The 27,117-nt window shown below is 38.9% G+C and overlaps 1 protein-coding gene across 1 annotated transcript in view; it reads right to left on the bottom strand.

Annotated features, from left to right (window-relative positions):
• PDZD8 (PDZ domain containing 8) overlaps positions 1 to 26,677 on the bottom strand; it is a 66,776-nt gene extending 40,099 nt beyond the window's left edge. The window contains exons 1-3 of the mRNA XM_082308678.1: positions 25,716 to 26,677; positions 5,963 to 6,085; positions 214 to 316 (exon numbers count right to left, since the gene is read on the bottom strand). Coding sequence (XP_082164804.1) covers positions 214 to 316; positions 5,963 to 6,085; positions 25,716 to 26,623 — 1,134 coding nt within the window. The 5' untranslated portion in view covers positions 26,624 to 26,677. The remainder of the gene's footprint in view (positions 1 to 213; positions 317 to 5,962; positions 6,086 to 25,715) is intronic.
• Positions 26,678 to 27,117: the final 440 nt, after the last annotated feature.

The raw sequence follows: 27,117 nt of genomic DNA, 5'->3' as shown, positions 1-27,117 counted from the left end.
GTGATAATTGAACATGAATTATCCAGACATGTCAATTTGACAGTGAAATACTTTGGATTTAAAAGTAAATAATGAGTCTGTTTTGGTTTTTTTGGTTTTTTTTTTCCCCCCTGCTATATCACCCATTTGATTGCCCAAAGATACACTCTTTCTAGACAATGTATTAAGAGCATAAAACACACTGCAATATGCAAAGATTATAGCCTTTTTTACCGTTTTAATAGAACTTCTTGATTTTTCTTCCCAAACATTACTGCTCAGCTCCATTGTGCAATGAACATTTGTTTCTCTTTCATAGGATCCAAAAATAAGTAACCTGAAATAGAAAAGCCTATAGTAAGAATTGTAACACTATGACATATATCCCAGATATCATATTAAACTCATTACTCTTCATTTATACACTCTGTCAACGTGTACACACAGAAAAGATTCCACAGGCACAGCCTTACACCAAAGGAAAGGCACTGCCCCCCTCTAGTGGAAGAACTCCATAAATATCAAACATAAATTAAAATTTTTAGCTAGGGTTCTTTGGGTTTTTTGGTGGATTTTTTTGCTATTGTGTTTCCTTTTTTCCTTTCTTTTTTTAAATAAAGTGTTCAATTGGCAGACTAGTATTTTTTCATAAAAGAATAATTTTTTGTTTTTTTAAAAAACAACAATAGCCACAGGAGTCTTCCATTCTAGTCCTAAACTTCACAATACACTAAAGCTCTTCTTGGTTAAAGACCGTGTTACTGAAGATTAACGTAACAGTTTACTACTCTTATGTTTCTATTTCACTAAACTGGGATCCTCTCATATCTGTAATTTTTTGTAACATTCATAACAAATGAAAGAGTGGTTCTTCATGCATGATACCCTATTCCACAAGGCTATAAAGATTTTTAGGTAGATATCAGTACTACAAAAGAAAAAACTCAATAACCTTTAGGCTACAGAACAGCAATAAAGTTGTACACAGCTTATCTCACAGTAGCTGGAAGCAGATAAATATTTTGGAACAAAAACTTCAAACAAATAGTACTTTTTCAAAAGAGCTATTAGATTTTAATTCCCCCCAAACTTTCTATATACATTTGACAGGGACAGTTTCTACGCTTTCATCCAAAGTATCTTATTTGTGATTGTGATGTGTTACCACAACTCTTTAGATAATATAGACAAAAGCTGCCAGAAAAACATACCAATTTTCTCTGTTTATCTTGATGTTGTTAAATAATGTTTCTAGGTCAAATATTTATGATGAAAGAGTGCCTAGCCTTCCAGATGTGGAGATATGTAGTAAACATACTTTGAAAATGAAGTAAAGGTACTGAAAACAACTTTCCCAACAATTAGAATTGGCAAAATTAAGCCAATCCCAAGGGAAAACACCTCTCTGCCTACAACAGCTCTCTAGCTTGCACTGCAGCAAGGAGAGGTAAATAAACATTTCTTTTCTATGTCTCTCTATGAAGAATTTGTTTAACTGGTTTTTAGCCGAGTACATGAATGCATGGGGGAGATGGCAGGGGAAGATCACATTCGGGCTGGTACCCTGCACACCAGCTTTACAAAGTCTCAATTGTTTTCGGTTCAGAGTCTTCAGATGGGAAGTCTGCGTGCTCTAGTGAAACACCGCAAACAGCAGCTGTCAACCTCATTTCCAACTTGACCTTCAGCACTCGTTTGTCTAGACACTATTGATTTGATTACTGTAAGCAGAAATCCAGCCTCAGAACCAACTGATTAGGTACTTTGTCTGGACAAGACTAAGTTTGTTCAAGGTTACTTGAACTGACGAACTCTGGCCTTCTTTGCTTATTTTTAAGCCATTCCCAGCAACCCTCTGTGGCTTTTCTGTTCTGCTTTTAGCTGTTGCTTTTGAGTAACACAGGTTTTCCCCAGGGTCTCATTGATATCAGACAGTTCATTAAAGCTTTTCCACAGCTGATCATTGGTTGTATACGTTTCATCTTCTGGTCACCTAGACACACTCTCGGGGAATTTTCCAGAGGTACTTATTGTCCCTCTAAAACATCAGCACAGTAGCTATTTAGCTGTCTTGTACTGGTGGCAACTAAGGCAGAAGAATAAGGACAGAAGGCAGCTCAAACCAGGTATAACACATAATTTTCAGCCAGAACCGTAACATAAAAGTCACAAGGAAAACAATGAGCCATAATGAGATTTTACCTTACATCAGGTTACCAACACCCAACTTGAAGAAACATATCACAAGACAGCAAACCTACACATTTTAAAATTTAAAGAGCTCTTCATGCTGGAGTTTGGAATTCAATTTCCCATTTCAGAAAGACAAAGGGGAAATTTTAACTGCTGCTACACTAAGGAAATTTTTGTTTGAATAATAACTCCATTAGCATGCAAACAGAGGTACTGTATTCTGTAACACAGCTGCAGATCAAGACTGACATTAAGATTGTGTCACAACACACCCAAAACAACTGGATATTAAGGAGATATCTATATCCTACAGATTGGAAGTTTGTAAATCAGTATGAAAGGTTGTATGAAAGACATCCTGAAACAAAGTTTGTAACCCCAGCTATAATTACATCAATAAAAAAAATGTGATTAAATTACCACCTGAGTAATTAAAATATGCGTACAGAAAGTGAATTTCTATTCCTTCCCCAATTGTAAATTGGATGGCTCCCTGCAGCAAGCGAGCATGAGGTAGAAGAGAGTGATTCAACAGAGTAGTTATGGATATAAAAACAGTTGTTTGTAGTTGTCCTGCTCTCAAGTCCGAGAGCTACAAGGACTCCAAGACATGAAGTGTTTGTCCTTTGATACAGAACAACAGAAGCTCATGGAGGCTGTGGTCACCTCACCTCTTGAGCTGAGCCAAGAACTTCAGCAAGTCTTTATAGTCTTCTGGAAAGGAGGATGAATAACAAGGCTATCAAGTTTCCTGCTTTTTGTAGGATGATGCCAAAGTGCTGATCTGCAAATCTAACAACACTCTGGTATGTGCAAAGTACACACCAACCTTTAGTAACGTTACTTTTTACCAGGTATGTAAAAGCAAGCTGAATTTATTCCCTTTACAATCCTTTCCTAATTTTTTTATTTTCAACTGTGGCCTTTCTATTTGCAAGTATTTTAGGAGCTGAAATAAGCAGAGTATTGCCCAAATTTTAAGAATCTCAAGAGCAGATTCAATATTCACATACCTAAAGGTGCCACTGCCACACACGTAAGTTCACTTGAAGACAAAAGGAAAAGAACCCATAAAACTCCAAATTTGACAAGTCAGTCTCAGGTACACTCTGTGGTATTTTACTAAACTATCGTAGGAAAATCTCCTTCTCCACAAAGGTTATCTATTGAAACAAATGCTAATTTAGAAAGCCCACTTCATGGCATAGTTTTGGAAGAGTATTCTCACCTAATTTAGTCAGAGTTTACAGGCTTTAAGACTTTCTTCACAGTATATTTTTTAAAATAAATCAATAGCAAGATTTAACAGCATGTTGCTTTGTTTTTCCCTTTTCCTTAAAAATTTAAGGTAATGACAGATAACAGCATTTTCGCAATGATTGAGTTCTATGAGGGCATTGCACTTGTACAAGAAAACTTCTATTTTCAACAGGTCGGACAAAAATTTGCAAAACATATTCTCTATCATTATTTACACCGAAGTTCCCATCCTTTCATTAATTTAATTTTAAAAATATGCAAAATGTAGTTTTTCTTTCAATAGCATGACAGCAAGGAAATTAATACGGTCAAGCCTGCAATTAGAAGAGAAACAAGTGCAAAAAGTGCAGGTATTTGGTCGTGTGAAGAATATAATGAAATTAAACTAGACATTTATAACATACCAAAAGTTTGCTAAGTGTTTTATCACTATAGTTTCACCACTGTATTTCAGACTTAAGCAGGAGAAGTAGTAGAGCTCTGTTACCAGACTAGATGGAATACAACATCAGCGGTCAAGAATGCTACTCCAAATTCTGTACCGAAGTCAAAGAATAGGTACTGTACTGAGAGAGAAGAGAAAAACCTTTGGGGCACTGAGCAAAACTGAAAACCACACAGAAATTAAAGTGATCTTTCATTTCTGGAACAAGAGTGATTGCCAAGAAAAACATTCAGGTCCCAATGGCAGACACGAGTAGAAAAGCTCCGTATTTCAGCATGCAGTGCTGCACTGCAAAAGAACCGTTGAGAATGGTCCCAGGCAACCTTCACACCAGCTCACATACAGTGGTGATGAAAAAGGGAAATTTTGTCATTGTTACTTTCTTATATAGTATATTTCTACTACTACTACCAAAATCCTTCATGTGTCTTTCAGCTTCTACCTCATCAATACCTTCAGGTGCAAAATAAGCAAGAATATTCACTCACAGGGGCACCCTACAGACAGCAGTTGCAGTCATTTCATTCAAAAAAAAAAAGGGTGGGGCACCTGGAAGATCTAAGGAATTACTATGGGACCAAGAGTCAGACATCTAGATTGAGAGGGGTCTGTTCAAACATCATTTTCAAGTGTGCGTCTAGAAATTCCAAGAAGCATAAACCAGTCGAATTAAGTCAAACCTGAAGCTTGAAAGACCTGACAAGCCAGCAACTGCATCCTCTCCCAGCCATCTGATAAGCATCTGTGACAGCTGAAAATACTGAGAGGTCAGATGACGATGTCAAACTGAGCAATCTGGCTTCTAAAAGGTAACGGAAAGAAACACAACACTAGTGATGTGTTGGTGATGTTACAGAGTGTTTCAGATTCAGGAAAGACATAGTATTTAAAAAATTACTTTCCAAACAAAAGAAAAAAAAAACACAAAAAAACCAAACCACTAACTGCACGCAACTTAAGGTAGTTATTTTGGGCCCTCTGTTAATAAAAATGACACACTACTGAACCGAAAATGGAGACTGCCTATAGAGAGATATCAGGAGTTCCCTTACTCAGCGTGGGTAGAGAGGAAATGCTCCCAGCAGCCAAGGAGTGCACAGAGTCATTTAGTATTCTTGGATCATTCACAGAAAACGTATCACAAAGCTAGGGAGATGGGGAAGCAGCAATTTTATTACAAAACACAATCACTGCTGTGGCCCAAACAAGCCTCAGAAGCAGAAGAATATTTTCTGGAAATCGATAGCACTGAAAAATCACATTAGTACAGCAAATGCAGTTCCAACAGTTGTACAAGGCTACAGAAAAAAGTGCAAAAAGGAGCTCATACGATAATATAAGCAATGAAAAGAACAAGTTAAGAAAAAAAATCTTGCTGCAAAGCAGAGTTTAGTTCATAAAGAGCAGAACGGCACATGACTAGATCAAAGCTTAAGCACTACTAGGATAAGATCTAACATAAACCAAAAACTAAGAGATCTGACAAAAAAAAAAAAAAAAAAACAAACAAACCAAGTGCCCACACACCTTTTCTCCAGCTTTAAAGAGAATTATTTTCTCTCCAATGAACGAAGAAAGATTTTATTTCTTTCAATTATTTTGTTCAAGACAAAGACAATAAATAATGCCTTATAAAATTTATTCGGATTAATCTAAGTAAAACTGAGTGAAACAATTATTTCCCTTTGCTTACAACATAATACAATAGAATAATTACAACATTTATAGTGTCCTGGAAAGAGATTCATAACTTGGTGTGCCAAACAAAAAAACCACCAAAAAACCCCAAAACAACCCAAAACCAACAAAAAAACCCCAGGAGGCACATATTAGCTTGTAACCAGGCAAAATTCAAATGAAAGGCAAATGCATGCACCCACACACAACGCAGAAGTGCCTCAGAAACTTACTGTGACTTTAATTTGTTCATTTTTACTTAAAAAAAAAAAATATTTCTTGATTAGAACTCAATCACAACACCAAAGCTGCTACTTCTTGAATCAGAACAGGCCTACAGCTATATACTACAAACTTAAACACAGGCACTTGCTTAGTCAAGAGTGAGCAAAAGACCACAAAACATACCTTGTACATTCAATTAATGTGACTTTTAGTCGACCTTCTGTCAATAGCAAATCCTGTATACAGAGATCTCGATCTTCATATTCATCAGGTGGCAATACTTGAAATGGAAAAAATGGTTTGAACCTGAAAAATATAGAAGAGACTTATCTTAATTCAAATGGCATAAACAACACTAACACAGAAATAAAAAAAAAAGGTAACAAGATTACAATGAATTTTTAACACTCCTAAAAAAAATATACTACCATTCCTACATATTCACTAATCAAAAGGAACAAGTAGAAGCTACTAAAGGTTTTTGATTGCATAACATGGATAACATATAAACAAAGATTGCTTCACAGGAATAGATTATTTCAGTTACATTTACTAGTGCAGATAATTTTGAGAAAATGGGAAGCTGATCAAATGACAGAATATGTTTAATATTGCAGATGTGATTTAACACAAGAGTCCTTTTGTAATAAATATGTTACCAGGTCTTTATTTTAAGTTTTAAGTTCATCTGCATAAAACATCAGAGCATTGAAAGGTAAAAATATACTAATACCCTAAAGCTGAAAATTTTATGATGTTGCTGTACTTCGAGGACTGGTGCATCCTAATAAACAGTACACTTCAGTTACACAGATGGATACTTCTCTCATTTTGTGAAAAACATTCAGTTGCTCTTTTCAACCAGTCTTCTTGAATTAAAATATACAGGTATTCTAAATATTTGCCCTTGAGCTTCATTTCTCTCATCACAGCATGTGATTCACAGGAAAAGCAGTTCATGTTCAAGATACTAAGTGTTTTACATACGTTATCTCACCACATAATTCTCTCTCTTTGATTAGAATATGCCGAGTTATAAATAGCGGTTTCATTTTTTTAAGTGGTAGTGCTTCAGTGTCGGACACAGCCCCGATCTGAGGGGAGGAAGGAGGGGGAGAGGCCGCACAGCTGCAGCCCCATCACATGGCAGACACACACATGCAATCCTAACAGCAAGGGCCGCAACCCCGCAAACAGAAAGATATCATGGAGTCTGCACTAGCATTATATAAAGTACATGAAAAAGCACTTGCAGGGTATTCCTCCTTTCTGTTTTTATTTATTGCTCCCATTTCCTAGGGCTGCCCCATGCCTTGGTTTCCCATCCCCTCTCACTGACACGGCCTCCCAGGGATTATTTCTGTTGAGAAGACTTGGAAATAGCAGGACACGAGCACCACTGCCTGCAGGATGTATCTGCCATTTCATGAGAAAGAAGTCTTTCATAAGGGCTGTTTGCTCAACCATCGGAGGCATCTGCTTGTCACATTCAGAGATCACAATGTGTTCAGGAAACAGTCACATGGATCTGAACTGAAGAGTTTCAGAAATTCAAATAAATAATTAAGAGCCCTTTAACTGTCGGCACACTTCAGGAGGGAGCCCAGCGCTCTGATTCGAGACACTGCGTTTCTGTACAAGCATCAGCCTCATACAGAGCCATGAGAAAGACATTTCTTTTGTTCTCCCTGTGAATAAATACAACTCAACACTCCAGCTATTTTCCTGAAATCCAATTCAACTTCTAACTTTAATTTCGTTCCAAGTTTCTCCCTTATTAACTCCTTCAGGAAGAAAACTGTTTCAAAATTGGTCAAGTCAAAATATTCCATTTAAAAAAAATAAACTGAATAAAGTATTTAAGTGTATGTATGAAAAATATGAAGCGATTAAATCACACTGGCCATGTCTTAGGCTTATGAGTACACCATAAACAACCAACCCAACATATTCCTTGCATGTATACTATCTGGTTTGATATTTTACTCATAATCTTCCTTTATTGTTCTTGAATTATTAAAGGAATAGTAAGCATCACAAGAGTGGGGAAAATACCACCAAGACAACCCCACTATTTTCACTCTACAAACTCCTAAAGGACTTACTGCCACTTCAGAGCCTGGCCACCTCCCTGCTCAGACCCACCCCGAGCCGTCACGGCACACACCACCCCACACATTTCCCACTTTAACCACAAGCAAGGGTACCCTGTTTCTTTTAGGAATGATTTTTACCGCCTCAAAAATACAGATTTAGCTCAGATTTTGTTAGGCAAAAAAAAAAAGAAGACTTAGGGAAACACACTGGGAAATAATACCAAGTTTTGAGCGAATAAATACTCATATGTTTGTTGTTTTGTTTTTTTTTTTTTTTCCCAGCGCAAATAAACAACTTTTCGATTAGTACCAGCAACTGCCCATATACCTTCCCCCAAAATCTATTAAAAAAATTAAAAGTTTTCCATGGGAGCCTCAAACTAATGACCACCACCAGGAGCCTCAGTGAGCTACTGAAACAAGATTTCTGGGAGGGAGGAACAAAGAAAGGGGATCCAACAGGTTACCATCGCCTCTCCGAATGTCTGCAAAGGCCAGGCTTAAAAGTGTGGGTATTGATAAGATACCCACACTTTTATATATATCCCTTACATATACCATAAAACAACCAGCAGGCTATTTCACAAAAACACAAACCTGGACAAATCTATTTTCAATACCAAAACTAAGCAAGAACAAAACAAGAGAGCAAAGTAACCAACTAAAATATTCTAGTGAGGATGCAGACGTATCTGCCTCCAAACCAAAAATGTCATCTCTCAAGTAACTTCAGAACAAAGTGTTAAGTACAACACACCCTGCAATCTTTTCCTACAGCACGGGATGATGAAATAATCCTCAGAACAGGCAATTTTTTTAGTAGATTAAGACATGATGTTTACTATAATTTTGATTTCTATTTTCAAAATAGACTTCTTTTTTAAATTAATACAACAATGAATTAAAGAGGAAAAAATTCTAAAATACCAATGCAGTTATATACAGTCATATGCAAAACACTTAACCGTGTATGCTGGACTTGTGCAGCACTAATTAAATTTTCTATTTTAAATACGGGATTAAAAAGCAGTCTCAATAACATTTTTAATTCACAACAAGCACTTATGTTCACATTCTTACCACTATTTGCAAAATCCTTAGCAAAAAGCCCTAACACATTACCTATTTCCATTGGCATTAGCAACACACAAATAGCTAAATATCCCACAATAAATGCATTTTTAATGTTAATGTTTAATTTTAATGTTTAAGTGCTGCTCTGAAGCCTTCCAATTTTATAACATGGCACTTATCTATTTAAGGTAATTTACTGAGAGTTTGTACATTTCCAAAATTAAACATTGGACAAATTACTATTTCAAGTAGATTTCAATTACATATTAGTTAAGGGAACTGACAGACTATTTAAGTACAAGATAACCCAAATTCATTCGGAAAGACTTTCCTACTGGGCCCTGGTGAATGAATACAGACCCAGACAGCGACAGTCGGTAACACGGCAAGACTCCATTCCCATGTGTTGTAAAACCACACACAGGCAACCGGCAACCCGCAATCCGCGCACATAACCGTGGCATCACAGGTTCTCCCACCTTTTTCCCCTGCAGTAGGGCAAGTCTATGAGCTACCCTACCTTTTAAAAACACAATCGCCAGTAACGAAGGGCGCTCTGAGGAGTGCCATCTCTGCTGCTCCTCTGTTCGGTCTAGCAGGAGCGCAGCAGAACAACAACGGGTGCTCTCCCCTCTGCGGAGGAGCCAGACTCCCCACGTCCGTACCATCTCTCTAACTTTCCCGCTTGAGAACAGTCACAGCACTACGCAAAATGAATTGTAAAGTTGGTTTCACAAAACATTTAAAGTAGGGACAACACAACACACTTTTAATATGAAAGCAAAGCTGTATTTCATTGTATTATAGTACCAACAGTAGGCTTTTAGCTAATAGTGCCAATAACACAATTCAGTGAACAAGACGAGATACGAACTCTATTCCCAAGCCCTGGAGACTACGGTACCTTTGGTGATTCAGTATCTTCCTGTCCCAAGCTTTCCTATGTAAAGGAGAGACAAGTCTCCTATCATCCTGGGTGTGGTGTTATTATATTATAGAACTTATTTTATTAAATACCTTGTGTAAATAACCTTGCTGTAATTTCTATAACAGCTTTAAGAGTGTGTTCTGCTACCCTCTAATATTTAGTCCATCTTTAAAGAGCAAAAGTCCACCAATAAATGCCTTACTGAAATTCACCACATTGACTAAGAAAGAAAAAAGATCATGTAGCCTACCAGTAAGCCTCTATTCAAAAAAGTCTATAAAGCAACCTTGACAGCAAATGAAATGGCTCAGTTAATCTCAGCTGCTCTCATCACAGCAGCTATCCCAGGATCTGGTCAGTTCTGGTAGTTCACTCTTGTGAATTCAAGGCTGTCACTTTGCAAACTCTGAACAAGAAAAAAAAGTGGTTGCTATTTGGCTGTCTAAATCTTCAAATGCTCATCCAGTATTCTCAGCTCCCTTTCTTAACTTTAACCAGTAGCCAAAAAAGTTAGTTACACCAACTGGTGATCCTCCACCAGTGGAGAACAAGCCCGTAACAAATGGTCTGCATTCAGTCCATTCACTGCTGCAGCCTGAGAAAAAGGTTTTAAGCCATGACAATGGTGTAGGGAAATCTAGGAGTTGCTCCCAATGCTACAAGAGTTAAGAAATTGTTACCAGAAGGTACTTACAAGAAATATTGTACCTTTCTAAACACTGCTGAGCTGTTGCCAGGGTCTCCAAGGCAGATTTTCATTGCATCTATATTAGACACTTTTAAGTGGGGTCTAATGCTGCCATCTCCTTATTCAGCAAGGCCAAAATGCAAAATTCACACTCATGTCACGAATCCTTGACCTACAAAGCAGGATCACACCAACTCAATCCATATATCCAAAAGCCTGCTTTTTACTTCCAAACCTTTGAAATGATACTAAACAACTATCAGAAGTAAAGTGGATTTTGTGGGGGAGAGATTTTACTGCCTTTAAACCATATTTGTTAAGCCTTTGTAACCTCTTCATCTTCTCCAGAGGAACAGAATAGGCACGTTGTAGCTATACTGGGGGGGGGAGACACAAAAACGAAACACCTCATGCCCCTGCCCAAAACCCTGCTTGGATATGGGATGCTATTAAAAAAAGTCTTTAAAAGTTCCTTTTATTAGATGCTTATAGTGCCTTTTCAATTTATTTTTAAATTATCAGCCTCCCTCCACAAATTTATCACCTTATTTGCCCAGAAGTCTAAAATTCAAGTAGCATACTCTTAAGAAAGTGTTAGTTAACTAACATTTTAACTTAATAATAGCATTAATAGCATTTTAACTTAATAATATGAATCTGAAGAGGAATATCCATCAAACTTCATGTGAAATTTTAGCAAGTTAAAAAAAACCTGAAAATATTCAAAAGATGCTGTCAAGTAACAAAAGTATTTCTCAACAAATACTGCAAGACACAAACAGCAAAAAAAAGTCATTTCACATGAGGAATTAGGTCAGATGATTATACTGAAAGATAATTAAGGTAGAGTTACTCAATTAATATACAGGATTAAAGTTATACTTTAGCATAATACTTAGCTCTTCCACATACAAAGCACAGCAAAAATCTTTCTAGACACTGCATGCAATCAGTATGTCTCCTTCATACAAAAAACTTCTAGACTTCATTCATGTCGTATTTCAGAGTCACTTCAGTGGCTCATTTGCTCTCATCTTACTCAAAGTCTAGATCAAAATTGCACCTGGGGAAAAAAAAACAAGTCATGTTTGTTCCCCTCATTCTGGGTGTTTTTAGCCCCTGAATAACGCTATTCTTACTTCCAGTTGCCAGTTCTCTGGGGGAGGAATTCACCTACCTGGAACAAGACTGTAATTCAGGACTTTACTTTTAGAAATGCCTGACCTATATTCACATTAATTTGTAATCACTATTCCGTGATGATTGTTTTGTGGTCCTTAAGTCAGCTTTTAACAGAGAAGAGGACAGGACTCTTTTATACCTTAGTTTAGTTTGATTAACTTATTAGCTAAATTAACTGCTCCCACCAGTACCTACTTAACTACAATAATTTTAGTTGCATGAGGAAATCTATTAAGAACCAGGAAAAAAATACCAATTTATCTGGCCAAAGATAATCAAGCACTTATGTGTTTCTGTTCATTGCATCTGTTAAGAACATCCACAATCATGGTAAAAAAAATAATTGTTAAGAGCTAAACACAGACAGGAACAAACTTCAAAAGCTCTCAGCACTCCATTTCCTCATTGGAGAAGCAAAAAGACAGCTTCATTTTGTAGGATTTTGTAGAGCTTTAGCTAAGCAATGAGAACACTCTTCCAGAATAAGTTCTGGGAAAAGTTTTAAATTATTCTCTGGTTTTATAAAGGAATTTTAATATCTAAAACAGTGGTCTAAAAGTTACTGGATATCTGTTTAAGACCACATTAATCACTTGTATTATATGAATTCCAGCACTACTCTATTGCCATAAAATAAGATTAAACACGATCAGGTTTATGATTTTTTTTTAATCGAGTTACATTAACGGAATATTTAAATCTTAATAAACAAGGCAAAAAGAGACCTTAAATCTCAGAAGAGCCCACCAGCTAAAAACACAAGTATCTTTTCTAAGACTTGCAATGTATACAAAGTAGCCTTATGCTATTTTGTTTACCACTCTAAATAAAAATTAAATCAAAATCTAAAGTCAGACTCTGTTTAGTAAAGCATCAATTTACTTTTGTAAATGCTACCATATTTGAAGGTTCTAGTATCTAAAATATTTTTGGAAGAATAACTGCTGAATTTATTTTCAGTTTTGGGAGTACTCAAAAGGTTCGACTAACTACAGAATAGAACTCAGACATTTTTAGATTGCCTTTTTTATCCGATTCACAGAAATACAAGTCACACACTTGTAAAGTGCATAAATTTCAAATAGTGATTGACACCAGATATTTTAAGTCATTAAGAAAACCTGTATTCTTACATTGCCTGTAATTTAAGATGAAGTTTACATCTAAAAAAACTCTAAAATACTACAACCCACTCCTAAAAAGGCATGATAACATTACTAAGATTTTGAAAGTACTTATCAGCTTACATTTAAGCTTGTTAGGGTTAGGTATTATAAGCAAACAGCTTATATCATTCTTCACATTGAAGAGATAAAGGATGAGTTCCATTTTATTTTGAAAAAAATTAGTACTTTTTTTTTTTAAAGAAAATACTTTAAAAATAAAAGTACCACCACTGCAGATTTTGCAAAAGCAATTCTCCCGTTTCCACTGATTTTACAAGGAACAAAGCTGCAGAAGTGCAGTCAGTATTCATATTCAGGCAACTTTAGTAATTCAAACTATACTCTTATTTGGTATAGAAATCTACTAATTTCAGCTTTACCCACACCCACGAAAATTTGGCTTACAAACAACCTGAAAAACACTGCAATAAGAGAGTAGGTTTATTTTCTAGGAAATTTTATGGAAAACTGCAAATCAGTTCTAGCACTCCACCCACTGTGTTACAGGATATTCTGCCACAGGCATGTGGGAGGCTCATACACATAAGTTCTCAATATATGAACAGTCACTTTTTAGATCAAGACCTCAAAAAAAAAAGGGCAAGGATTTTATTATTTGGTTTTTCTTCTTCAAAGATGTTTCACACATTTCCAGATTCTTAAACTAGAGTCATCTTTCTTTCTTATGGTGATATCAGGTATATCTCAAATCAGACATGCAAGACAAACACTTTTAAAACTTTAAGACCCATCCTACAAGAACAAATAAAAGAACAAACATCAATAGTCAAGTAGCTCCTTCAAAAAGATAGCAGATTATTTTTTTCCTGCTTACATGACAGAAGTAATTGTAAATATGGCAAGAAGAGTCTTAAAGATTTGCCATTCCTGTCTGTATTGACAGAGCCACGGGTAAAAATGAAATCTTGAATCAGACTTACCAAAACTACTTTCTTATCAGCACAAACAAGATCAATTTGACCATGCACAGATTTTTTTTGCATTTTAAGAATACTAGTTTCCCAAATTCTAAACCCCATGAATACTGAAATAGCTTAGTTAACTCAATGCAGTCAATGCTTGTGTGATCTCTGAGTTTTCATGTGGGTTTTTTTTTTTTTTTTTAATTGTATGTGACCCAGCTGAAGCCAACTGTTGGTTCAAATTAAGAGAAAGAGATCAAAATCCTGCTATATTTCAGTCCCAGACAGGACAAAGACAAAATTTCCCTGTCTAACCAGAAAGCCTGAATCATCGTGGCTTGGCTCCAAATGGGACAGAAGATACAGAATATGCTCTTGTTCACATAGAGGTGGAAAAGAGGCAGGTGTGGTTCAGGAACCAGCTTTTAGGCATTCAAGGAGAACAGCAGCAGGAAAAAAAAGAAAAAAAAAACACCAAAAAACCCAAATAAACCCAAGCCACACCAAAACTCTACCTCTAGCCAGTTGGATTAGAGATTGGTTCCAGTAACCGATGCTTGCAAAATGCTAGCTTATTCTCACTTCAGCAATATATTCTCCCATGAGGAGGTCTCAAGTCTCTCTACAAACATCATCTCTGCAATCCTGGTCAGAGGAAAACAATGCTGATCTTCTAATAGAAGTCTAAGCTCTGTACATGACTCATTCATTGAGCTCAAGAGTTTTAATCCTCTGCTCTAAACACTAGCCTATGTCCATATGAAAACTAATGACAACCTCTGAGACAGAAAATTACTGTCTCACTGCTGAAAACAGTCTCTGACAGCTGTAAACCAAAAGTGAAAAAAAATATTTGTATCTGTTCTGAATTCTAGACATGGTAGCTTTCGAGGGTTTACCCCCACTCCACCAGTTAGTTTTAAAAAAGCTCAAACTACAGAACCTTCTCTTCAGTCTACGTTTATCTAGTCACTTCTGACATGACAGAAGTTGGTCCAATTAAAGTCTTCCAAAGTGGTGGGGATAGTTGAGCTCAGGATTAGTAGTACCATTTCCAAAGCTGAGATGACTGACAGTTCACCTTAAAATTGTAAACAGCAGTAATTAAGGATGTGTTTTACAGACAGCTCAGCTATTCAGACTGCAGTGGTGGGGAGGGCACTGGTAGGGACGGGGGGGACACACAACACCCACCGTGGCACATACTTGCCAACTGTCACCCAAGCTAAGGTGTCACCATTTGTGAGTCATGGCATTTTATAAATGGGCCCGTACTGCAAACAAACAGGATCACAGAACACAGAAGCTCAGTCTGGACATGACCTGCGGCATCACTGTTGACAATCAAATACAGGAGGGGCTTGTGAGATTAACAGGAAGGATTCCCTGCACTTCGCAAATCCTGCATCACTGATGGCAAGTTACAGTTGGGACTTGTGATTACATTTGAAAGAAGCAGCTGCTCAAATTACCATAATCTTCTCCCACCATCCCCATAATGAATGTGGATAGTTTCTCTAATTTGCCCTTCTTTCAGAGGAATAAAAAAAAAAAAAAAGAAAAAAAATCTGAGTTTTTGTAGTATTGTTTTAAAACAATACCACTGACTAACACTGCTGTTCCCGCCCCACCTCCCCTTGTAATCCACTGGGCTCTTTGCTTGGCAACACCACAATTTGTTTTGTTTATTCTACCATACTGCATTAAGTTTTGTTAGCAAGTATACAGAGTTATTCTTAAAAAAAAAATACAAACTGTTGATGTTTTCAGAGTTACACTGCATCATTTCCATTGTTTAATTACTTAGGAATTATTCACCAGGCCAGATCATCCACAGCAGTGATTCAAACACCACCATGAAGCCTTCTGCCTTGTCACTGCAAGACTATGGTCTTCAATTCCTACTCTTCCTATTTTAGCTCAGGCAAACAGGAATAATGGTTTAAGTCATTTACTGCACAGGTGACATTCATGTAAAAATCCATTTTAGTTCTTACTACACAATGGCTTACGTTTAAAATACTACATAAAAAGGTATGCTATATATTTTTGAAAGGGTTTAGCATCATTTAAAGCATTTTATATATGTTTTATTAGTTATTCTAAGTATTAGTATCTTCATTTCAGTGACACTGGCAAACAACACAATCTTGTACTTAATGCCATTACAAAAGCAGATTGTAGTATTTCTGCCCATTCAGAAGGAAATACGTATTTTTCATAACTATGTTGCCATTAAAACTGATAGAGGGAAATATACTGAAGCTTAGCATTAAGACTAAGTTAAGAAAGTCAGGAACAAAGTATATAAATGTTATGATTTCCGTTAGATATCCACAGATAATTTTAAAATATAGGACAGAAATTAAGAAATAATTTTGTAAATTTACATCTCAAATTGTAAGTTTTACAGCTTAAGCAACACAAAATTGCTAAAAAAAGTATTCCCGAATGATTATCCTAATTTAATTTTATGCTAGTCATATCTAGCAATTAATTACTGTCTTTGAGTATGTGTAACAGTCTGATTAACTATCATCAACTGATCTCTGTGATACACTCTATTGCAGACAGATTTTTATGATCTTTGGTAAGTCTTCAAAAATGCAAAAACTGTATTGCTGTAATGGAAAATACAGGGATTCTACTACACAAAATGGCTTTAATGGAGAGGACTGGGTGCACTGCTCCTTACAGACTGTTCTGCTGAACTATAGCATAGCTGCAAGCTTAACAGGGGAATTAAGAAATTATAAAGGTAAGTTGTTCCCATGTAGTTTTAAGGCTAAAATGAATTACAACAGCTGGGGGGGGGGGAAGTAGTTCTCCAGAGCCCAACCCAGAGTTGAAAACAATTTCTGCCTTTCCCTCATCTCACAAAAAATAGGTTCTTCCTCTCTTTCTTTTCTTCTCTGCTACACCTAGCATCTCCTTGCCGGTTTTCATAGCTATATACGGCCACAGACAGGTCTACAATGCTGCTGGGCTCCAGCTGGGTCCTGCAGTCAACAGAGATGCACTCCCGAGTCCTGAGAGGGCTTATTAACGTGGGCAGGGCTCCACAAGAGTAAGAGTCCTTCCAGGAGGAAGAGTGCTCCGGGAAGGAGAGGCACCCAAAAGGCTTGGGGCAGGTGGGATGCAGAACTCTGAGCTACCAAACCCAACGCAGCAGTAGAGCGATTTAGGAGCACCCGCATCCATGAGACCGCATACAGAACCGTTTCACTGTTGGCTGGGCACTTTCACTGTACTATAGAAACTTTCTTTGCAACACAAACTTCTCTGTCAACTGAAGTCTTCATTGCAGATTTTTTTTCACTATTTACTACACTCACTGGGATCACTGAACATTTTGAAGGTCTGAATTCCAGTCTAGATTCCATTGGCTTGTGAAACACTCCAATTTGTTAAACAGTGAAGGCAAATAATAACAGGAAAAGCTTCCAAAACTTGTGTGGATCTTACTCATGTCTCTCAACCGAGATGAACACCATTCCAGCAGTAAATTCTTTAGTTTAACCAGAAACTCAGTGACTGCAGCAGAAGCTACTCAAAGAAATTATTTATAAGCTCTGTGTTCAGCTTAGTATGTCACAATTAACCTGGCAAATGTTTATAAAATGACGACTCCCAAATCCCCTTCACACAAACTGGCATCCACACTAATTTCTAACATGAGAGTTTATTCAGTTATGAACAAGCCCTCTTCAACCTTCAAACATCAACACAAACACTTTCAGTAGAGCATTTTTTCTTGATTATATAAAATATTGATATTCATGTATCACACAGAATAGAACATGCTCAAAAAGCTAATTGTTCCCAGCTAACATTTATAATATTGGATCATTGCTTTCTTCTGGGCAAAAGCACAGTTTGAGACCATCATGCAAAGGTTTTTGTAGTTCCGCAGTTAATAGATTTTAGCAGACTAGGGTGGCACCAATTATCTATTAAATTAACAAACTGCATAGGTATGTAACATTCTCTCCATACTCATTTTAGACAATAATCCTAGAAGAAGTTTAACTTTAAAGTCTTTTACTATTTTCTAAAGAACAACAATATCAAGAATAACCAAATGCTGAAATAGTTCTAAATCAAACAAGTGTGAACATGAACTGTAAACACAGGAGCACATTGGGTGACTTCAGGCAATCTCTGCAGGAATGCAGAATAAGCAGTTTCCCATGGCAACCCAGTAACATGAAAGGACTAGCTGCAATAGTGAAACTGGCAGCCCAAGACTAAGCTTCCCCATCACTGGAGCACCACACAGTTCTACCACACTGATTACTAAAACCTACTGTCCTTGCCCAGGCTGCTTATTTAAGAGCCTTCCGATCAAGTATCTTTCACTAATAAAAAGATTAACTATTTCACATGTTTAATATATAAAAAATAGGTTCTACAAGAGACTCATACATTTTGACATCAAATGAGCTACTGAGAGCTGTACTAGCTACCCATTTTTTCAGGTAAATTCTGTGCCTCTGTTCCTTGAAGTAATCTCCTCTAAGGAAAATCCAGAGTTCTGCTTTGTATGACACGTAGAGAACATTTGTCACACAATCTATCCACAGAAACTAAAAATCATAATGCAGCCTGTAGAAGGTGATTCAGAATAGCCCAACTCTAGTGCTTGAATACACCTACCATCTCCAACAGACCGGCTCAGAGCCAAGCTCGGACATTTGTTAGATGCCTACAGCTCAGTAATGTGATTAACTCCTATATGCCCTATACTTTGAAATAAGTTACCTTTCAAAAAATAAGAAGCACTACTGTTTATTTCATATTTTATTTAAAAGAATTGAAAGCTACACAAATTATGACAACTGAATAAAAAGAAAGGTATTTGTTCTCACTGAGCAGCAAGATCAGCTTAAATGTTCAAGATCAAAGTTCAGATGAACAGAAATGCAAAGTCTCAATGCTAGTGCATGCAGAATGCCATGAAGTACCAAATAAATCTTGTCCGATTTTTCAGAGCCTTCATTCACTATCCACATGAAAGAAGTTCACTGCAGGACTAAGATCAAGTAATTTTAAATACAAAACAGCAAAGGTGTTAAATGAGGTAATTTTCATTATTATTGCACAAAGAATCTTTTATATACTGTTTGAAGTAAGAGAAGTTGAAGGAGGTTTTATTTTCCTGTCAGATCAATTAACCTTAATACTTATTGGATTGCTATCTGCAGCAAATGCAAACAGTAATCACCAAAACTTATTCTTTTATGCCTTCATCCATCTCTCCCTCCAACTGAGACTTTTTTTTTTGTCCCTGACTATACCTCTGGTCTCCCAGTTTCTTCACTAATCCATCTCAAGTCAGTGCCGTACTTGTTCCTCACCCTTGCAGGTAAGAGAAGAAAATGTAACATTTGTTGACTAGTCATAGGAAAAGGCTCACTCTTAACCTGAAAAGAATGCCACCTGTATACTGGGAAGCATCCAATGCACGTCATTCATTAAATCTGACTTTATTATGAACAAGTGTCAAATTGACATTCTTTCAGAATTAGATCTTTCCAGTGTGAAAGCCTGTGAAGTGCTGGAGCTGGGGAAGACTAAAAGGTTTCAAAAACCCTAGAACCAATAGGTTTTGAACTTGATATATACATAACAAGTTTTACCTACATACTTTGTACCACATACTTAATCTGAAGAAACATGTATTTAGTGACCCTCCGGAAACAATGTATGTTTGAGATAGACCACTCCCAAAATAAAGACAGTAAGAAGCACTGCGCTACAAAAAGCTTCGTTCTACACATGTAGTACCCTTGAAGAAATTAAAATATTTCATGTTCCGGGGTTTGGTTTTGTATACTGTGTGTCAGGTTGCCTACAGATCCATTTATCTAACCCCAGTACGAATAAGAAAATACACTCATCCATGCACTACAAAGATAATCGTTCAAGCACAGAACTACTGTCTACAGACAGATCCACTGATTCCAATTATCACCACTTGGCCGTTAGCAGAGCAAGTCTTTGTGCTGGCATCATTCAGAGCATTACCTCTCTGGAACAGTCTGAAAACCCAGAAGTATCACAGGGCTGCTTTACCATCAATTTCTGCAGAGCAGAAAAGGACTCAAATCCTGTATACAAGAAGATTTTTGCACTGAGAATAGGCATGGCATAAAAAAAGAAAAAAAAAATCCTCCTCTTTCCTTTCAGCAGTAACAGGAATGAGAACTTGAAACAGGAGTGCCTTACAGATTTAACTAGTAAGAGAGGTTCATATCACAACTACAGTAGAAATCCAGTCAGGAAGAGAATCTCCATATCCTCTCCCTTTGTAGAAGCTGTAGAGAAAGTAGGTATCCCTACCGGCTGCTGATTCTGAAATCAGACATGTTCACAATCCCAATCTCTGATTATTTCTGTATTTCTGAGTATAACCTCAACATATGAATAATATATACTTTTTAAAACTTTATACTTTTCCCAATACCTATTACCATATTATGAAGTCATTTCTATTATAAAACACACTTCAAATCAATAGCTACTTACATTACTTCTCAGCTTAAGTTTTGCCAAAAATAAGAAACTGCTGTGTAACTCTCAAATTGCATTCTATAATGGTAAATTAAAATAGGCCTGTCTAATGGTTCTTCCCAGTGAAATTCAATATAGGCCCAGCTTCCAAATAAAGCATAAAACTATTTAACATAACTAACTATATTGCAAATGACCAGTTCCAAGGATAAGCCATGTTGGAAGGGACCTCAGGAGACCATCTAAATACCTGACATAGAAAAGTTAGAAGTAATCCTTTGTGAGATTACTTCTAAAGAAAAGAAAGTTATTCCACTCTGTGGTAGCATGCATTAAAATAAAGCAAAGTATAGTTTCTCAAACTACCAATACAAAATATTAGCTTTTTTTAATGTAACAAACTGAGAAACCAAGTGTCCTTAAAATATACAGAACTGCCTCACTGATTAGGCAATACCTAATCTGCTTAGAATCTAAATGGATGAACTTGCAAGACCTTAAATTTAGAAAAAAACAGCAGCTGTCAAATTTTTTACATCTTTGATTAAGAAATACCAGGAAATTAAACTCTGGAGGGACGCTAGACTGCAAGTACTTCCTCCTCGCCCTTTACATACACACAAAGGGCTTTGTCCCTTCATTATGACAAAGTGTATTTTTATTGCCTAGAAAGAGTCCAAAAACCAAAGCTCTCCAAACATACACAAAGCAAGATCAGGACCTGTGCAAAACAGCAAAATTACAGCTGACTGTTAAGAATAGGCTAGAAAATACAGCCTAATTAGTGTACCTATATACCTGACATGGTGGGGGGGAATATCAAGGTTGCCAGCAATAAGCAGGTTAGTAATAGGTTAATGAGCAAGGTACAGCTCCTTAGAGAACTAACAGAGATGAACCTGTGACACCTGCAACAGCACAAGCAAGCAAGGAGACAGACACCTGAAATAGTCCTTACTGTGGCAATGCTAGCAACTGCAGCTTAGCATTAACCGCTTTATCCTATTAAAAGGACATGACATAGAAAGTTAAAACCAACATGAACAATGTCTATGGGACTACTTTTAAAGAACTGTTGTAGTGTATACAATGAAAAACCAAAGGTTGGATTCAGGCCACTAGATAAAGTCCACTTTGTGCTGATAATTGGTATCTACCATCCTGCACTAGTAAAAGAACCCTACATGAAAAATCTAGTGCCAAGTCAAGCTATGCTGACAGGCAAGACTGACTAAATATGGTCCCTGAGAGTTGCCAACGTTAGAGATTTTGGGACAGCGAGACACAGCTGGTGGGTCAGTGGCCGCCCTGCAGAACACCAATAGTTGACATCACAACCAACCAACAGGGAAGTCAAGGCTTTCCATGCTCATTCTCAAGTTCCACCCACTGGTCAACTTGTCTTAGAACTAACAAAAGGTATAATTTAAACAGTTAATTCAAGTCAAAATAGAGTTGTGGATTATGTAGAGCCAAATAAATGATACCTACAACTTACTTAACTAGTAAGGTAATGAAGAGTTAAGTAATTAAGTTAGGGCTAGTTATAAAAAAAAAAAAATCTTGACTCACAATTATCTAGTTTCTCAAGAGTGCACTCATGTATATAGGAGAAGAAAAAAAAACCCTGACATTTTAGATCTTCCCCACATCTGAACAAGAAACTTCTGACAGACCGCAATGCTTTCAGAAAAGCTGTTTGCATTTCGATTACAAAGCAACAACAAACACATTAAGATTAAAGTAGCAAGAGTTACTACTGTTTTATAGCTAACTGCAAATTGAATTGCACAAATCCTTTATCAATGATGACTAAAAAAAAGAAAACCTTACCATTCACTGAATTTTACCAGCAGCCTTGCTTGCAGAGATTTAACCAAATTGTACTATATGAGATGGCAATTGCCATTCAATGGCAGAGCAGCTTCAAAATAGGGTGTTTTGCTACAAACACCTTTCTTAAAGCGCCAAAGTGACTACACACTATTAGAATAAAACACAAATTGCTACTTAGTTGTTTAGACATAAAGTGCATCCCTCCTTTTACAATTAGTAGACAATTGCTTTTATGGAGAAAATCGTACATAAGATGCTAGACAAACTTTAAGATGCACTTACTAGTCTACACTGCCTCCCCTCATAGACATTTAAGGGTGCATCAGGAATGCAAGATGCTGCCTTCTACTTTCAAGCTACAGTTAGGCACATTGCACAAAGTCACCCCTAGCAATGGATGATACAAAAGATGATCTTACTAATGACTGCTTTGCTGCATAAAATTTTGTGTGTAACTGGAAAGAATACAAAAGTATGTGTGTGGTAATTTGGCTGTAGCAACAGACAATACATGCGTGAAGACAACACTTTTTTTTTAATGCAGTATTTTACAATTAAATAACAGAGAAGGGGAGGACGTGCTTTACACAAACTTAGTTATGGGATGTTCAAAATCAACTTTTGGCAAAAGTTCTCTTCTTATGCCATTCACTACCAAGTAATAAACTCTAGACATCACCTAATACAAAAGGCAAAGAAAATGGCGTATTTTAATTTTTAATGCTACTTAGCATCTTGAAACAAGATAAAACTCTTTTGTGGACTTCAATCTGGAAGGCTAGCAGGGTAACAAAGCGCCCCTTTAGCCAGCTGAAGAGAGAACTGCCCACACTCCAAGTGCTTTTGTTTACAAGGCTGTAATTACTGCTGTTCAAAGATTTATTTATAAAGTTACTTGAGCAAGAGTAAGGGACATCAAAAAGGTTTTGAACTACACATGGAAGCAAACATTGACTACGTACTTACACAAAAGACATATAGGCCAAAGGAAAAAAATGTGGAGAGGATAAGCACATTCCCTATAGATGAGAAACTGTTAGGCTTTAAGTAAGGTAACAGGTTATTAAGCAGTTGTGAAACTCTCCTGAATTCTTCCTATACATTCTTTGCTAAGGAATATATTAACATACCATCATCCCAAGCCAATGTACTCTTACAAATTTTATTAAAACTACCAAATTTCACATCTTATCAGCAAGGGGCTTGATTTTCCAAACCATACCATTTAAACCAAAATGCCTCAATTCTCAACTATACCAGCACGTAAGAGTGTATCGTTACTACTTGGCCGTTACCAGGTTTTGCTGTCAAGGGATCTACCTACATAAAGTCATCTGAGACATGCTGGTAGAGAATGTGTTTTCAGCCTGTGTTCCAGAAAACCCTGGGCAACTGCGGACAGCTGAAAGTTCACAGACAGCTAAAGGCTCCCCTGCAGGGGTCTGTGGTCCCACTTGAAAGTTTACACGCAAAGTTCTAGACAGTTAGGACACCAATGACCTAATCTTCCTTCCTTAAGATAACGTCATTAATGTGCATTAAGCTTAGCGTCCTGCCTTCCCCCTCCACAACGCAGTGGGTCAGAATGACATGTTCAGAACACGGCATAAAATTTAAAGGTCAAAAGCACCATATGCAGGGTTAGACGCTGTTTCACTGAACATTTGCCACCCTGTGCTACCAGCCTACTACCTAGTGTGAAAACCAGCTATGATACTGTATTTCTCTCTCAAGCATTCACAAATTCCCAATTCCTTATACCTTATAGAGAATGGTTTAAAATAACAGTTCATTCTTCTTAGTTCTATAATAATTTGTGCTTCCTATATTGTTCTCAGTGTCAGTTACCTTCTATCCTCACACTTATACTCATTTCTGTCCCAAACACTGCGGCCTGCTTCTTTCCTTATTCTCCCCTCCAGTCCCTTCAGCATGTCAGTGGCTCACATGTGCCTCATCCATTCTTTCTGGCACATGAAGTGTGAGAAATATGTGGAAAATCCATTACCTCTAACTAAATTATGAGAGCACCCTACTGCCCAGGTGCATCTCCCAGAGAAGAAATGAAGATGCCTGTCTTCCTCTGCTGAAGGGGGGGAGCACATCATCACTGGTTCCACAGGCACCCTAAAAACTTGTCTAGAGAGCGTAAAGATCATTTTCTCTACTTGCTCTTTCTAGCTATGCCAAGAGCGCTCACTCTGCACCATGACTGTGCTATCCCAGCCTCTCCTTCGGGCTCTTCTTCACAGTTAACAGCTGCAGTATCTTTCCAACACAGTAAGAGAATGGAAGCAAACTTGCCCTTGACAGCTTCACTACTGCCCAGGGCCTTCTGGAGAGCAATTTAGTACCTCAAAATTTGAAAGGACGACCACATTACTTGAATAAACTACTTACTGCCCTTTCAGGGCTTTCTAAATCTTGGGTATTTTACAAATCTATTTTCATGAGACCTCTTATGAATTCGATTACAGAAGAACCAGCTGAAAAGGCTTTAAAAATTACATCATTGCAAAGCTAGTTACACTTCAAAATTCAAATAGGCATTTTCAGTTACTCATCTCTGAGGAATTTCAGAGAACAGGCTTATTGCAGAAGAATGTGGTAAACCAAACAAAAAAACTTACTTAACACATAATACAAACTACAAGGAATAAACAAAAGAGAAACAAAACATGGTATCCTAAGAGTGGTAAGACACATGACAGAAAGGGAACATGGTACCTGAACAGTGGTAAGGTATTCAGTATCTTTTAATCAGAAATGAGGGTGGAAGCAAATTAAAGATGCCACTTACCACTTCTGCTACAGAAATATCACTGAACATTTCATTATATTCAATATATAACGCATCTGTGCTGCAGTGTGTGCATTTATAAAAGACAACATACTATCTTACAATAAATGACAAAAAAACCCAAGAGTTCCCCCAAAGTTTTACTTACCACAATAGTGGCAATACTTCACTTTTAGACTTCCCAATAGTTACTGAAGAAATTCAGCAAACCAAAAAGGAAGAGGACACCATCTACCACGGGATCTCAAAAATATTCCCTAGAGTGAATGTTATCCTTTCTCACATTAAGTAACAACCACCTTGCCTCTATAGGTAAGCATAAGCCACAAGTCTTGCCCAGGTGGCTCACCAGTGGCAGAAGCCTGGGAGGACATCCCAAACCCACACACTGTTCCACACAGCCATGCTTCTACCTTTTCCAGAGAGGGATACCACAGTCCTATTGTTGGACACCCAACAGGATCCCAAAATTTTGGATACCTACTAATTCTGCCATTTAGTTACCTGTAGTTTGGGGCATTTCACAATCTCACTGTGCAACGGCTTCTTCACCTATTATAAATGGAAAATGATGCTTACCTTCATGGAAAACTTTCGATATCAGACAAGCAATGCACAAGTACCCCTACTGTAGAAGGGCCAACAGAAATCTCTTTTTACCTAACAAGAGCAAAACAGCAATTCTAATGCACGCCACCCAAAGTAACCTTGATGACGCAGGACATCGTACCTGATTTTGTAATTGGGTAAGGTGTGCTTGCGCTTAATAACTTTCTTGAACTGGTTCACAATGATGGAAGTGAGCTGAGGCATGGGCCTCCCTTCAAACTGAGACTTCACTTCAAACAGTATCACAGGGTCATCCATAAAAGAGAAGGACCAGTGCGTGAAGGGCAGGCGTGTGAAGACCAGCTTCAGCTTCCCCATCACCCGGGAGATCTTGACAAAGAGGTAGGCCGACTTGCCAAAGACCAGGTCGGCATCGATGGCCAAGTGGAAGCCACCGTTGTACTCCAGGTCTACCTCAAAGCCCAGTTCCTCAGGGCAGCCCTCTTCGTTGCAGACCACCGGCCGAATGAGCTTGACAGCTTTGAAGACGGGCAGGACGCTGCCGAGAGAGACGTCCCTGAGGCTCAGCCCCTCCAGCACCTTCCCCGTCATCTTGGCCTGGAGCAGCTCCTCGAACTCCACCTTGATCTTCTTGGTGACCCAGTTCCTGACCAGGGCCGTGTCCCTGAGCTCCCTGAAGAGGAAGAGGAAGATAGCATTGAGGAAGTGGCACGTCTCCTCGCGGGAGGAGGGGGCCGGAGGGGGCTCTGGCTGCTGCTGCTGCGGCGGCTGCTTGGCGCCGGGCTCCGGGCCCGGGGCGGCGGCGGGAGCCGCGGCGGCGGCCGGCGCTGAGGCCGGGGCCGAGCCGGGAGCCGGCTCCGGAGACGCCTGGCTGCCGGCCGGCTCCGAGCCCTGGAGGTAGTCCCTGAGGCTCTGCTCGGCCGCGACGCGGGCGTAGACGAGGCCGTCGGAGGCTCCGGCCGCCCCGGGGGGCTCCGGCTTCTTCCTGTAGAGGAGCAGGAGCTGGAGCAGGAGGGTGAGGAAGCAGCCGGCCAGCGCCGAGAGCAGGCTCACATAGACCAGCAGCATCCTCGCCGCGCCCCGCGCCGCGCCCCGAGCGCGCTGCCCTCACCGCGCCGCCGCCATGGCGGGGGCCGCGCCCGCAGCCCGGCGTTTAACGGCCGCGGCCGCCCGAGGCCGCCTCATCCGGGTCCCCCCACCGCCCTCGCGGCGGCGGCGGCGGGCAGGGGGCGGGGCCGGGGGCGGGGCCAGCCAACGGCGGCGCGGCCCTCCCCTCCGCGCGGCCCCATTGGCGGAGACGGCAAGGCTTCGCCGGCTACGTCGCGGCGCCGCGCGGTGTGGCGTCACAGCGCGGCGGGCGCATGCGCGCTCGGCGGGAAGTGTCCCCTCCCGCGCTGAGGGCAGCGCGGCGGGCTGAGGGGCCGGGGCCTCGCTGAGGGGGACGAGGGCGGGTCCGGGTCCCCTCCTGGCCCGCTCCCCGCACACGGGAGCCCACAGACACACGCACAAGGCCTGCGAGCCTGTGGAGCTCCCGCCACACCCCGTCCCGCGGGAGGGGGGCG

The sequence above is a fragment of the Platalea leucorodia genome (assembly GCF_965183815.1).
Source record: "Platalea leucorodia genome assembly, chromosome: 4".
In the NCBI taxonomy this organism is placed as follows: Eukaryota; Metazoa; Chordata; class Aves; order Pelecaniformes; family Threskiornithidae; genus Platalea; species Platalea leucorodia.
The sequence above is the reverse complement of the archived record's forward strand: the minus strand, read 5'-3'. Positions and strand labels throughout refer to the sequence as shown.